The following is a 16,581-nucleotide window of genomic DNA, read 5'->3' as shown; positions in this document are numbered from 1 at the left end:
AGGATGTCTGACTGCAGCTTAGGTCTGCTCCCCGCTGGCAAGTGGACATCCCCCGAGGGCTGCCGGGCTGCCAGAGGGATGTCTGATTGCCATCTTAGGCCAAATCCCTCAGGGAGCAGGCCTAAGCCAGTAGGTGGACATCCCCTGAGGGGTCCCAGACTGCGAGAGGGCACAGGCCGGGCTGAGGGGACCCCCCCCCCCACCGAGGGCAAAAATTTTTGTGCACTGGGCCTCTAGTACACTATAAGAAATAAACTATAGGTTGGATGAAGCAGAAGACTGAATCAATGATTTGGAAGACAAGGTAGCAGCAAAAGAAAAAGAATTTTTAAAGAGTAAGGATAGTTTAAGGGACCCTTGGAACAACATAAAGTGTAACAATATCCACATCATAGGTGTACCAGAAAGAGAAAAAAAAGAGAGCAAGGGATCAAGAAAATATTTGAAGTAATAATAATTGAAAATTTTCTAACCTGGTGAAAGAAAAAGATACACAAGTACAGGAAGGGCAAAGAGTCCCAAACAAGATGAACCAAAAGAGGCCCGCACCAAGACACATTATAATTAAAATGGCAAAGGTTAAGGACAAAGAAAGAATCTTAAAAGCAGCAAATAAATGAAATCATAAATAAAAGAAGAGAAGTAACAACTGACACCAAAGAAATACAAAAGATTGTAAGAAAATATTACGAACAACTAATGGCACCATCTGGAAGAAATGGATAAATTCCTAGAAATATACAATCTTACAAAACTGAATCAGGAAGAATAAGAAAATCTGAATGAAGCGATAATAACTAAAGAAATTAAAGCAGTAATCAAAAAATTCCCAACAAACAACAGTCCTGAACTGGATAGTTTTACAGGTAAATTTTGCCAAACATTTAAAGAACTAACACCTATCCTTCTCAAACTATTATAAAAAATTAAGGAGAAGGAAGACTCCAAAGCTCATTTTATGAGGCCAGAATTATCCTAACTCCAAAACCAGATAAAGACACTAGAAAGAAATAGAATTATAGGCCAATATCTCTGATGAACATAGATGGAAAAATATTCAACAAAATATAAGAATACCAAGTCCAGCGATACCTTAAAAAAAACAAACACCATGATCAAGTGGGATTTATTCTGGAGATGCAAGGTTGGTACAATATCCACAAATCAATAAATATGATACATCACATAAACAAAATGAAGAACCAAAATCACATGATCATATCAATAGATGCAGAAAAAGCATTTGATATAATCCAGCACCCATTTATAATAAAAACTCTCAGCATAGTGGGAATAGAGGGAACATACTTCAGCATAATAAAGACCATATATGACAAACCCATAGCCAACATCATACTCAATGGGCAAAAACTAGCATCATTTCCCTTATGATCAGAACAAGACAGGAATGTCCACTTTCACCATACTTTTACTCAGTTCTATCCACAGCAATCAGACAAGAAGAATAAATAAAACACACCCAAATTGGAAAGGAAGAAGTAAAACAGTCATTATATATATATATATATATATATATATATATATATATATATATATATATATATATATATATATATATATATATATATATATATATATATATATATATATATATATATATATATATATATATATATATATATATATATATATATATATATATATATATATATATATATATATATATATATATATATATATATATATATATATATATATATATATATATATATATATATATATATATATATATATATATGAAGAAATAGAGAGAGAACCCTAAAAATTCCACCAAAAAACTATTAGAACTGATAAATGAATTCAGTAAAGCAGCAGAATACAAAATAAATATCCAGAAATCATTGGCATTTTATGCACCAATCCTATATAATAAAGAGGTAATGTGCAAATTGACCATCACACCCTTCCACAAGATGGCCTCCCCCATGTGGTCAAAGATGGCTGCCACAAGATGGCTGGCAGGGGAGGGCAGTTAGGAGTGACCAGGCCAGCAGGGGAGAGCAGTTGTGGGCAACCAGGCCTGCGAGGGCAGTTGTGGGCAACCAGGCCTGCAGGGGAGGGCAGTTGGGGGTTATCGGGCCAGCAGGAGAGCAGTTAGGCATTGATCAGGCTGGCAGGGGAGTGGTTAGGGGGTGATCAGGCTGGCAGGCAGGCAAGTGGTTGGGAGCCAGCAGTCCCGGATTGTGAAAGAGATGTCCAACTGCCAGTTTAGGCCCAACTGAGCCTAAACCAGCAGTCGGACATCCCCCTAGGGGTCCCAGATTGGAGAGGATGCAGGCTGGGCTGAGGGACACCCCCTTCCCAGTGCATGAATTTCATGCACCGGGCCTCTAGTAATGACTATAAGAAAGGAAAACTAAGGACCAGCCAGTGTGGCTCAGTGGTTGAGCATCGACCTATGAACCAGGACATCACAGTTTGATTCCCAGTCAGGGCACATGCCTGGGTTGTGGGCTCAATCCCCAATAGGGGGCATACAGGAGGCAGCCAATCAATGATTCACTCTCATCATTGAAGTTTCTATCTCCCTCTCCCTTCCTCTCTAAAATCAATAACAATATATAAAAACACAAGAAAGGAAGACTAAGAAAACAATCCCATTTATAATTGCATCACAAAAAATAACTAGGAATAAATTTAACCAAGGTTGTAAAAAAACCTGTACTTGGAAAATTATAAGACACTGAAGAAAGAAATTGAAAAACATACATATAAGTGGAAGCATATATCATGTTCATGGATAAGAAGAATTAACATCATTAAAATGTCTATACTACCCAAAGCAATCTATAGATTCATCACAATTCCTATCAAGACACCAATAGTGCATTTCATAGAACTACAACAAATATTCAAAAAATTTATATGGAATCACAAAAGACCTCCAAATAGCCACAGCAATCTTGAGAAAGAAGAACCAAGTTGGAGGAATCATGCTGCCTGATATCAACAATACTACAAGTCCATAGTAATCAAAGCAGTGTGGTACTGGCATAAAAACAGTCATAGAGATTAATGGAACAGAATAGAGATCCCAGAAATAAACCCATGCTTTTATGGCCAATTAATATTAGACAAAGGAGGCAAAAACATACAATTGGATAAAAACAGTCTATTCAATAAATGGTGTTGAGAAAATTGGACAGACACATGCAAAAAAAAATGAAACTAGACAACCTTCTTACAACATACACAAAAATAAACTCAAAATGGATTAAAAACTTAAATGCTAGACTAGAAACCATAAAAATCCTAGAAGATAATATAGGCAGTAAAATCTCGAACATTTCTTGTAGCAATATTTTTTCTGATATATTGCTTTGGGCAAGGAAAACAAAGAAGAAAACAAACAAAATGGATTACATCAAACTAAAGAGTTTTTCACAGCAGAAGAAACCATCAACAAAATGAACAGACAACCCACTGAATGGAAGAACACATTTACCAATGACACATCCAATAAGGGGTTAATATCCAAAATTTATAAAGAACTTATACAACTCAATGCCAAAAAAATAAATAACCTAATTTAAAAATGGGCAAAGGACCTGAATAGATACTTCTCCAAAGAGGACTCACATGTGAAAAGATGCCCAATATCATTAATCATCAGAGAAAAGCAAATCAAAACCACAATGAAATATCACCTCTCACCTGTCAGAATGGCTGTCATCAGTAAATCAATAACCAACAAGTGCTGAGGAGGATGTGCAGAAAAAAGAATTCAGACTGTTGCAGCCACTGTGAAAAGCAATATGGAGTTACCTCAAAAAACTAAAACTAGAGCTGTCTTATGACCCAGGAATTCCACTTCTGGGCTATATCCAAAGAAATTCAAAACACTAATTCAAAAGGAAACATACATCCCTATGTCCATTGCAGCATTATTTACAATAGCCAAGATTTGGAAGCAGCCCAAGTGCCGATTATAGATGAATGGATAAAAAAAGCTGTGGTACATTTACACAATGGGATAAAACTCGGCCATAAAAAAAAGAAAGAAACCTTACCTTTTAAGATAGCATGGATGGACCTGAAGAGCATTATGCTAAGTAAAATAATAAGCCAGTCAGAGAAACACAAGTACCATATAATTTCACTTATAGGTGGAATCTAATAAACAAAATAAATTAACAAATAGAATCAGATCATAGATATGGAGAATAGACTGACAGCTGTCAGAGAGGAGGAGGGTTGGAGGGCTGAGTGAAAAAGGTAAAGTGATTAAGCAAATTTTAAAAAGAACTCATAGACATAGAAAACAGTTGTGGGAAAAGGGATCGGGAAGAGGTAGAAGAGGATAAAGGGGGGATAAATAGTAATGGAAGGAGACTTGGAATGGTGAACACATAATACAAAATACAGATGATGTATTATAGATGTGTACATCTGAAACCTTTATAGTTTTATTAACTAATGTCACCCTAATACATTCAATAAAAGTTAATAAATTAATAAAAGAAAGGGGCACCCTAATAAATGAGGCTTCAGCTGAGAACTGAAAGATAAGTAGTAATTAGCCTGACAAAGATAAGAAAAAATCATACTATGCAGAGAACAGACTAAATGCTAAGGCTTAAAACTGGAGAGACCATGTTGACTTAAAGGCATTTATTCTACAGGGAAGGAGAAAATGAGGCTTTAGTCCTAAGCAGAGTTCATCCAGGGAGTGGGTCAGCATGGAGCAAAGGAGCAGTCTCAGGCTCCAGTCCTGAACATCCAAATGTTTATCCAACAATTCCCTATCACAAGCTCAACTCTTCATTATATTTTGAGAAAATGTGACCTACATCATTTTATCAGAAAATTTCTTGTTTTTCACATCTTAAATATATAGTATAGTATCTATGCTACTGAACATGTCAGTGTTTTCATTAGTAAAATCTGTACCTGTTTCAGAAGTGGTGCAGCATAATGCAACAAGTAAATGCTTTGAAAAAAAGCAAATCAGATTCAAATCCTGGCTCTGCAACCTCGTGGCTGTGTGAGCTTGGACAATTTGCTCAACCTTTCTGAGCTTCAATTTCCTTCTGTATAAAATGAGAATATGATGCCTTTTTCAAAGGGCAGTTGTGAAGATAAAACAAAACAATATGTAAATATATTGCATCTAACATGCTTCTCATAGCTTAGCTATATGCTTCTGCCTGTGAATATGAATTTGACCTTAAGAATTGACTGTATGCTAAGTGAAATTAGCCAGTCAGAGAAAGATAAATACCACATGATCTCACTCATTTGTGAAATATAGAGAACTACATAGACTAATGGACAGAAATTTACAAAGTGATGCAAAGCAAAGGACTGAATCCAAGAATACTCTATCCAGCAAGGCTATCATTCAAAATTGAAGGGGAAATAAGAAGCTTCACAGACAAAAAAAGGCTAAGGGAGTTCATCACCACCAAGCCAGCAATGCAAGAAATGCTAAAGGGACTGGTGTAAAAAGAAGAAATAAAAAGCCCAGAAAGAAAACAGCCACACAAAAAAAGAAATGGCTACAAACAAGTACCTTTCAATAATAACTTTAAACGTAAATGGACTAAATGGTCCAATCAAAAGACATCGAGTGGCTGAATGGATAAAAAAACATGACCCATACATTTGCTGTCTACAAGAGACCCACCTCATTAAAAGGGACTCACACAGACTGAAAGTGAAGGGATGGAAAAATATCTTTCAGGCAAATGGAAATGAAAAAAAAGCTGGGGTAGCAATACTTATATCCGACAAAATAGACCTCAAAGTGAAGGCCATAACAAGAGATAAGGAAGGCCACTTCATAATACTAAAGGGATCAATACAACAAGAGGATATAACCCTGATAAACATATATGCACCCAATGCAGGAGCACCCACATACATAAGAAAACTCCTGGAAGACATCAGGGGAGAGATCGACAACAATACAATCATAGTAGGGGACTTTAATACACCACTGACATCACTGGATAAATCTGCTAGACAAAAAATCAGCAAAGAAACAGCAATCCTAAATGACTCACTAGATCAGATGGACTTAATTGACATCTTCAGAACACTTCACCCCAAAGCAACAAAATATACGTTCTTCTCAAGTGCTCATGGGACATCTTCAAAAATAGACCACATATTGGGTCACAAACAAAGTCTCCCCAAATTCAAGAAGATTGAAATCATACCAAGCATCTTCTCAGACCACAAGGGCATAATATTAGAAATAAACTACAATAAAAACAACCCAAAATACTCAAACACTTGGAAGCTGAATAGCATGTTATTAAATATTGATTGGGTTACCAATGAGATCAAAGAAGAAATTAAAAACATCCTGGAAACTAATGACAATGAAAACACAACAATCCAAAACCTATGGGACACAATGAAAGCAGTCCTGAGAGGGAAGTTTATAGCTCTGCAGGCCTATCTCAAAAAACAAGAAAAAATGGTAGTAAATCATCTAAATCTACAGCTCAAAGAATTAGAAAGAGAGCAACAAGAAAACCCCAGAGTGAGCAGAAGGAAGGAGATAATAAAGATTAGAGCAGAAATAAATGACATAGAGACCAAAAAAACAATACAGAAAATCAATGAAACCAAGAGCTGGTTCTTTGAAAGGATAAACAAGATTGACAAACCTCTAGCCAGGCTCACCAAGAAGCAAAGAGAGAGGACCCAAATAAACCAAATCAGAAATGATAGAGGCGAAATAACAACAGACCCCACAGAAATACAAATGATTGTTAAAAAATACTATGAACAACTCTACTCCAACAAACTAGACAACCTGGAGGAAATGGACATATTTCTAGAAAAATACAACATTCCAAAACTTAATCAGGAAGAATCTAAAAATCTCAATAGGCCAATAACTATGGAAGAAATTGAAGCAGTCATCAGAAAGCTTCCAGCAAACAAAAGCCCAGGACCAGACGGCTTCACAGGGGAGTTTTACCAAACATTCAAGGAAGAACTAAAACCTATCCTCCTCAGACTACTACAAAAAATCCAAGAGGAAGGAACACTTCCAAGCTCATTCTATGAAGCCAGCATCACCCTAATACCAAAACCAGGTAAAGACAACACAATGAAAGAGAATTACAGGCCAATATCCCTCATGAACATAGATGCCAAAATCCTCAACAAAATCTTAGCAAATCGGATCCAACAGTACATCAGAAGGATCATACACCATGACCAAGTAGGATTTATCCCAGGAATGCAAGGATGGTACAACATCCGTAAATCAATAAACGTAATACATCACATAAACAAATTGAAAGAAAAAAACCACATGGTCATATCAATTGATGCAGAAAAAGCATTTGACAAAATCCAACACCCATTTTTGATAAAAACTCTCAGCAAGGTGGGAATAGAAGGATCATACCTCAACATAATAAAAGCCATATATGACAGGCCCACAGCCAACATCATACTCAATGGACAAAAACTAACACCATTTCCCCTAAGAACAGGAACAAGACAGGGATGCCCACTCTCGCCACTCCTCTTTAACATAGTCCTGGAAGTATTAGCCATTGCAATTAGACAAGAAGAAGAAATAAAAGGCATCCAAATTGGAAAAGAGGAAGTAAAACTGTCCTTATTTGCAGATGACATGATATTATACTTAAAAAACCCTAAAGACTCCATCAAAAAACTATTAGACTTAATAAAAGAATTCGGCAATGTAGCAGGATACAGAATTAACGCCAAGAAATCTATGGCATTTCTATACACCAATAGTGAACTTGCAGAAAGAGAGACTAAAAAAGCAATCCCATTTACCATCTCACCAAAAAAATTAAGCTACCTAGGAATAAACTTAACTAAAGAGGTAAAAGACCTCTACTCAGAAAACTACAGGACGTTGAAAAAAGAGATAGAGGAAGACATAAAGAGATGGAAGAACATACCATGTTCTTGGATTGGTAGAATCAACATCATTAAAATGTCCATACTACCCAAAGCAATCTATAAATTCAACGCACTTCCCATTAAAATACCAATGGCCTACTTCAAAGATCTAGAACGAACTCTCCAAAAATTCATCTGGAATAAAAAAAGAGCCCGAATAGCTGCAGCGATCCTGAGAAAGAACAAAGTAGGTGAGATCTCAATGCCAGATATCAAGCTGTATTACAAAGCCACTGTTCTCAAGAAATTTTTTTTAAAAAAGAATTGACTGTCTTTTTAAAACGAAGATATAACACAGTAAGTTTCAAAATGTGATTTAGATTCATATTTGTGACATTTTGCTTTTATTATTACACTAGAGGCCTGGTGCATGAAATTCGTGTACTGGGGGAGGGTTGTCCCTCAGCCTAGCCTGCACCCTCTCCAATCTGGGACCCCTCGGGCCTAAACTGGCAGTCAGACATCCCTCTTACAATCCAGGACTGTTGGCTCCCAACCGCTTGCCTGCCTGCTGCCTGATTGCCCCTAACCGCTTCTGCCTGCCAGCCTGATCACCCCCTAACCACTCCCCTACCAGCCTGATCCATGCCTAACTGCTCCCCTGCCGGCTCGATTGCCCCCAACTGCCCTCCCCTGCTGGCCTGGTTAGACCTAACTGCCCTCCCCAGCAGGTTTGGTCACCCCCAACTGCCGTCCCCTGCCAGCCATTTGTGGTGGCCATCTTGTGACCACATGGGGGTGGCCATCTTTGACCACATGGGGGCAGCCATCTTGTGCGAGGGCATGATGGTTAATTTGCATATTATATCTTTATTATATAGGACTAGGAGAGACTTCTAAATTCTTAGTCTGTAGGAGCTTCATTAACATTCAAAAAGATGACAGTGTCTTCATAATTTTTTAAGAAAAAAGGATAAGCTAGGCCTCACCACCCGAATGATGTCCTAACTCTACCCATCTCACAAACTAGTAAAATGACTTCTAATCACACATCAATCTCCTCATATTGGGTGGAAAATCCATGTATTTATTTAGTGGGTAAACTTTTTGGGAACTCTGTATGAACACTCTTATCTAGAACACAGGACGTTCCCTAAGGGATAAGATCTTGTTATTTTTTGCTTCTCTGTTCACTATGGCACACATTTGTAGCATATAATTTTCTAAATATCTATATATATAAAAGCCTAATAGGCTATATATATATATATATATACTCAACTGCTTGACCAGTCACTATGACACGCACTGACCACCAGGGGGCAGACACTCCAACTGGTAGGTTAGCTTGCTGCTGAGGTTCTGCCTATTGGGAGAGGCAGGCCAGACACACCCTGGAGCCAACCTCCTGTGCCCTGGAGCCAACCTCCCACAGTCCCTCCCTGGCCTCTAAAATACTTCTTCTAATTAATTTCCTTTCAATGTGCACGAATTCATGTACCAGGCCTCTAGTTAAATAATAATAAGTCCCTAGAAACCCTGGAGAACCACACCAGCAATATCCTTGCCAGAGCTGCAAGCAGTCCCTGTGCATCCCATTATGACCTCATATGGTAACTAATTTGTGTTTAGACTTTAGACTATTTCCTGCCACAAGAATTTGCAGTTGTTTGTATACTCTATGGCAGGGGTCCTCAAACTACAGCCCGCGGGCCACATGCAAATACAAATATTGTATTTGTTCCCGTTTTGTTTTTTTACTTCAAAATAAGATATGTGCAGTGTGCATAGGAATTTGTTCATAGATTTTTTTTAAACTATAGTCCGGCCCTCCAACGGTCTGAGGGACAGTGAACTGGCCCCCTGTTTAAAAAGTTTGAGGACTCCTGCTCTACGGCATAAATCCCAGAAAAATAGCTTTTCAGATGTTTCAGTGGTTCCAACCCTCTTCACCAAGACTTGTATCATTTGACAACTTTAATCAGATTCTGAATTACCATGGGAAAAAATCACAATGTGTGTACCCAGAAAAATAACTATTTTAAAATAGTTATTAGATATAGAGAGACTAGGAATTGGATGGTGTCAGTCTCCACTCCAGGGAAGACTGATTGTTGCTAACAGCCTAAAACATCATTTTTCTATGTATTCAGATTCGTTCAGGGACGTGTCCTCAGAGAGCAGTGAGTGCATCATAGTGTTCTTCCACAGTGGTAGGTATGCTATCCAGACTAAGCAAATACTCCTTTTCCAGGGACCTGAAAGGTGGAGAGAATGGAGTCACATCACTCCTTTTCACCACTGTACTCCTTACTTTGTTGGGAGTCCCTATTATCTAATTTGCCTGCATATTTTTAAAAAAGAAGTTGGATAGCACTATACAAGGAACATATGAAAATATAAAATAGTGTACATGCTTCTGTATTTGGAGCCATAATATGCTCTCTATTACATTAAGAGGCATTGTTTTAATCTCCTAATATAGAGGCTCATTATTTAGTAATAATATTTTGTAATATAGTAAAGAGTGCTTTGTCCTAAATCTAATAAAATCAAATAATCATAGGGCTGGAAAGATCATTTGAGGTCAATCCCCAGCCTTCAAGCAAAACTCAGCACCATATTTCAACCTCATTCTGTTTTGCAAGTTACCCAAGGATACTTTTACTTTTAGGGGTCATGTTAAATGTAACTTATTTTTATGCTTCTGGTTATTGATTAAAATGTTTAATATTTAACACAGTAACAATGCTAACAGAATGTCTTGTCTTAGTACTGAACAAAACACCAACCCCAACACAGCCACTGATTCTCCTAAATAATTTGAATTTGATGATCGGGTACAGGAAAAAGGGCAGGATGTGCTGTGGGAGCTCTGTGGCCTCTTTATCAGAGCCGGTTCCCCATAGATGAGTGATCATCGCCATGGTTATGGTCTTAGATACAAATGTCTAATGGAAGTCCTGAGGGTGTGGAATGCCTGGAAGCAATTAACTGATTACTTCTTTTCATTGGGCACCCCACGAACAAGCTCTATAACCCATATGCTATAGTACCTGCTCGCTGACCATGGGAAATCTGTTAAAGTGAAAATAGATATCATTTACAGTTTCCCCTTGGATTTTTAGTTTTGTCATTTGGTCAGACAAGTTCATCCTTATTTAGTAGGATTTGTTCTTTTTCAATTTGATGATTTTAGAATGTAGTTGTTTTCTTTAAATTTTCTGCTTTTTATTTTCTTTTTTTAAGTTTTCAGGGTTTTGTTTTGTTTTTAGTTATATTTGAAAATCATTTTCTTAAACTATTTCTATCCTAGACATTAGCTTTCTCTGTGTTTTCCTGAATTTTATGAAAATGGTAACTAGCAATTTTACCATAGTTTAATTCTTTCTTCATAAACCTTGGAAGACATTTTTTGTAAATGACCAAGGTCCATAGATTTGAGTCAAGTCATTGCATCTTAGAACTGAAAAGAACATTAAATACCAGATAATCAAATGCTCCCATTCCAAAAATTATAAAATTATGAGTTAGGCAAAACTATGACTCTGATCTTGATTTCTAATTTAGGATTTTTCTACTTCTCCCCTCTTCCCTAACAATTCAATGTGGATGTTGAATATAATTATAGCACCTAACCACAGCAGGCAGAATGACGGTCCCTCCAAAAGGTCTACATCTTAACCCAAGAGCATTTGAACATGTTATGTTAACTGACAAAGAGGAGTTAGTGGTGTAGATGGAATTAGGGTTGCTAAGCAGCTGGCCTTAAAGTAGGTACATTATACTGAATTGTCCAAATAGGTCCACTGTAATCGCAAGAATCCTTAAAGTCGGAAGAGTGAGGCAGAAGAGGAGCTCAGATGCTGCGATGTGAGACGGACTTGACCCTCAGCTGTTGATTTCCAAGTGGGGGAGCGCAGCAAAAAGCCAAGGAATGTGCCTCTTGCAGCCAGTAAGGGCAAGGAATCAGATTCTCTCCTCAGCCTCCAGAAGGAACTGAGCTCTGCTGGCTTCCTGATTTTAGCCCAGAGACCTGTGTGGGACTTCTGACCCACATAAGTGTAAAATAATAAATCCATGTTGTTTGTGGTAATTTAAGGCAGCCATAGAAACCAATGCACTGACAGAGTCCTGATGGCAGGAAATTCTTTTTCCACAGAATACATTTTAAAACCTGCTCCTTTTCCTTTAAAAAAATATCTGCCTTAAGACAGTATTTGCCTTTTGCTAGGAAGCAATATCATTTTGTATTAATTTATTGCATTTTCCATAAATAGACACAAGTTCATGCCCAAGTTAACCAAATGAAGGAGCAACAAGGGGGAGTTCAGAGGATGTTGCTGCCGTTCCTCATCAGAGTGCCCTTGGGGCAGCCGGAGGAGAGGCAGACTTTTGATGTGGGGCTGCAATTTTCAGTGTGTTAGATAAAAACATTTCAAGGCTTGACTGTGGTTAATAGAAGTTTTGCAAGCTGGCTTCTGTCCATAGCATTCACAGTGCTGTGATTAAGGACATTGATGTTCATAAAATTTTGTCCCTTCAGAACACACTTTCCACTCAAAAGTAGCAAAGAGAAATGAAGTCATACATACACACACCCTCAGGCCTGCCTTTGACAGCAGGAATTTTCACCTGAACAATCATTTATAGAAATAAGCCTCAGAGACTCTATCACCAATTTTCATATTACCTTGCTACAGAATCATTCTTAGACTTCTTTGAACACTCGAAAGACAGGCAGGCAGAAACTAGGTCTTTAAACCCAGTATTCTTTTGTCTACTAAATCTTTAGTCTTAATATTTCTGAATTTCCACCCAAGATATTTTTCTCAAAAACATGAAGAAAGACCTCCAGTGACCACGTGTCCCAGTTTACCTGGGACTGACTAGGCTCCTGGGACATGGGATTTTTAGTGCTAATACCAGGAATGTCCTGAGGAAGAGAGACCGCAGATAGGGCTCAAGTGCATACTTTTGTGCGCAGCCAAGGCCCTAGCTTAGAATACCCCAGATACCAGAGTAAACCATTTTTCAAGTTTAGAGTCCAAAACACCCCAAAATGTGAAGTTTGGGCCCAGGAAGAGCCAGTCTTGCTCACACTCTAAGGTATCCTTCTCAGTGATTTGCTCACCATTTGGGATAATCAGCTCAATGTGAAAGATGTTAGGAACTATCAGAGAACACATGTGACTCCATGGTGAACGCACTGTACCGTCTATTTATGCAGTGGCTTTTGGTTTTCTCCTGTGTTCACTGAGAAATGTACTTATGTTCACAGGAGCACACATTTTGGTTCATTGCAGGGTATTAATAAGCAACCTGAGATCTATTCTGGAGGCTCAGTTTGACAGCCAGGTCCGTGCGACTGGACACAGTTATGAGAAGTACAACAACTGGGAAACGGTAGGACTTGCACATCATTTAGTAAGACATTATTTTGGGGATTGAACCAAAAATGCCACATTAATCCATATGGTTCCATTTGGTAGATAGAAGCTTGGACTCAGCAAGTTGCCAGTGAGAATCCAGACCTCATCTCTCGCAGTGCAATCGGCACCACATTTGAAGGACGCACTATGTACCTCCTCAAGGTAATTGTTTTTAACCATGACATTGCCATATCTGAGGGCTTTAAATCGATGAATTCTAACACATTAACATCTATTCCCAGATATACTCATCCCAAACATTGTTAAAATTCTTTCACTGCCTATATCCCCCAGGGAATCAAACAGATTTCCCAGCTTCTTTTATCATACATGGATTTTTAAATCATTATGTTGACTTTTATTCAAAAGAAAAAATGCAATAAAATGGATGTCCTATAAATTTAACCACTTTCCTCTGAGTCTAAGCAATGTAAATGATCATCTACCTTGATGAAATTCTTTTCCCCCAGATGTTTGCAAATCCATTTGCTAAAGAGTTTCATAAACTTCATGTCTATCAGACAACATTACAAAGCCTATCAACAATTTGTTTCTGTCATCTTCTAAAACCATTTAGGTCATATACTTCTAATAATATAAAAAGACAAGGAATAAGTGGGAGAGAAGAAAAAATTCTTACAAGATTAGCAACAATCACTATTATTTCTAATTATTCTTCCAGTTGTCTTGGACCTGTCACCTAATAATAGCAGCTGAAAATAAGCTTCACATGAGGACAATTAAGCAGGGTAATTAAGCACCTTCTGAAAATATGTGCTTATCAAGCTTAATAGAAGTAATACACAACCATGTAAGACCACAGATAGGGCTCAATAAGCCTTCAGCTCAAACACTGGGTTATAGTGGCAAGAACATACTGTGCTAGTATGATGTTTTAATTTAATCATGGAATATATTTCTTGCTGCTGTCAAGTTTCACCTGTTAAATCTAAGGCTCAGAAGGGTAGTGACTGGTAAGCTCCAAATTTAATGAATAATAGTTTTCCTTTTGTTTGCAATAGGTTGGTAAACCTGGACCCAATAAGCCTGCTATTTTCATGGACTGCGGTTTCCATGCCAGAGAGTGGATTTCCCCAGCATTCTGCCAGTGGTTTGTGAGAGAGGTCAGTATGTAAAATGATTTAGGGAAGAGAGAAGTAGAAAGTATTATTTTACTTCAATCAATTCCTTACAACCTAGCTATAATAGAAGAGAATAATAACAGAAAAATCATAATTTCAAGTTCTTATTTTTGGGTGTTAGTTGCAACTCTCACCAAAAGACCTTCATAAAGCAAGTTTTAAAATAAAAACAGTTAGCAAATTGTATTTACTTGAATTTCACACCCACCTTTGGTGGAAAGGCTAATAGGTAGTATAGTGGATGAAAGTTCATGATTGTAGATAAACACTAACTTGATCTTTACCTTCTGGATACTAATCACTGCATGCCTTATAATAAAAGAAAATAGTACATATAGCTCCCTACCATAAATGGTACTGTTTTCAACCCTTATAATTCTAATTATAAGATATATGTTAATAGAATCAGGGACATAGGAAGGGAATGGACTGACTATTCTTGGGGGGGAAAGGGGTGTGGGAGATGGGGGAAGAGACTGGACAAAAATCATGCACCTATGGATGAGGACAGTGGGTGGGGAGTGAGGGCGGAGGGTGGGGTGGGAACTGGGAGGAGGGGAGTTATGGGGGGAAAAAAGAGGAACAAATGTAATAATCTGAACAATAAAGATTTTTTTTAAAAAAAGATATATGTGAAAGCCCTTTAAAAACTAAAATTCTTAAATATCCATGAGCCCATATTGATATAAATAGATTATTAATAAGTTAATAAAAAGGAAAGAAGGAACAAGTCTTTCTTACAGAATTACAACTAACAGATGTACAAAGAATGAGCAAAATAGAAAATTACCATTAGAACACTACAGTAATAATAATTTCAGGAAAATCAATGGATATGCACAAAAATTAGGGGGTAAAATTTAAAGAGAAATAAAATATTTGCCATCCTAAAAGTACCTACTGAAAAATATGTACCAGATTATAAAATTTACAGTGGAGAAGCCTAGCAGGAACTACCTTAACAATGATCAAGGTTAACATCATCAGTATGAGACATAATCAATACAATGTGCTCTCTAATGTTATGCACTGAAAAGGTACATGGTTTTTGTGGTATTCTTCCCCAAAATGCATAATCTTTCTCTAATTATTAAAAATATCAGAGAAGCCCAATTGAGGGACCTTCTGCAAAATAACCAGACAGCACTCTTCAATAGAAGTGCCAAATCACAAAAGACAAAGATAGACTGAGGAAGTGTCTCAGATAAGAGGAGATTATGGAGACATGACAGCCAAATGCAGTGTGGGGGTCCTAGAACAGAAAAAGGACATTAGTAGAAAAGCTGGTGAAATATGAGTAAAACTTTTGTACCAAAGTGTATCACTTTGATGCCTGTAACATAGTTATGTAAATGGTAACATTAGGAAAAGCTTGAGTGGAGGGTACATGGGAACTCTGTACTTGTAACTCTTCTAAAATTATTACAAAACTAGAGGACTGGTGCACGAAATTCGTGCATGGGTAGGGTCCCTAGGCCTGGCCGGCGATCAGGGCCGATCTGTGGGGTGACCAGTGGGGTGATCACTCGCTGGCCCCGCCCCCCACCACCACTGCTGGGTCGGGGCTTGCAGGCTGGGGGCAGCTCCTGTGTTGAGCATCTGCCCCTGGTGGTCAGTGTGCATCATAGCAACTGGTCATTCCCCTGGTCATTCCGCTGGTCAGTCGATTTGCATATTAGGGTTTTATATAGATAGATTAAAGGTTTAAAATATTAAAGTGTTTTTAAATATATAAAATATTATTATATACAATATAATTTCTTTTCTGTGAAGCACTTTTGTGTCTATTTGTATGGTTTTGGTTTCTAGACATGTTATGTATCCAATTGCCACCATTTAACTTTAGTGAATGTTTCCCCATCTGTCCTCTAGGGAAAGAACTTTTATCATTACTGTGATTATCTCCAATTGTAGAACATTGAAAAAACATGGTTCTATGGCTTCTCTAACCTCAAAAGCCCATGTTTTATCATGTTATTGTAATGAACATACATGCATAGAGTCACAAAGAGTATACAAAAACTATCCTATCTAATAAAAGAGAAACATGGTAATTAGCCGTACCTCTGCTACCCTTCCCATTGGCTAATCAGGGCAATATGCAAATTAACTGCCAGCCAAGATGGCGGCCGGCAGCCAGGCAGCTT

The 16,581-nt window shown here is 37.7% G+C and overlaps 1 protein-coding gene across 1 annotated transcript in view; it reads left to right on the top strand.

The window, feature by feature from the left end:
- The window catches only part of CPB1 (carboxypeptidase B1 (tissue)), a 46,978-nt gene that overhangs the window by 12,540 nt on the left and 17,857 nt on the right, over positions 1-16,581 (top strand). The window contains exons 4-6 of the mRNA XM_005863488.2: positions 13,167-13,266; positions 13,353-13,454; positions 14,315-14,416. Coding sequence (XP_005863550.1) covers positions 13,167-13,266; positions 13,353-13,454; positions 14,315-14,416 — 304 coding nt within the window. The remainder of the gene's footprint in view (positions 1-13,166; positions 13,267-13,352; positions 13,455-14,314; positions 14,417-16,581) is intronic.

Source organism: Myotis brandtii, unplaced genomic scaffold (assembly GCF_000412655.1).
Source record: "Myotis brandtii unplaced genomic scaffold, ASM41265v1 scaffold179, whole genome shotgun sequence".
Classification (NCBI taxonomy): Eukaryota; Metazoa; Chordata; class Mammalia; order Chiroptera; family Vespertilionidae; genus Myotis; species Myotis brandtii.
This window is presented reverse-complemented; position numbering and strand designations above follow the sequence as displayed.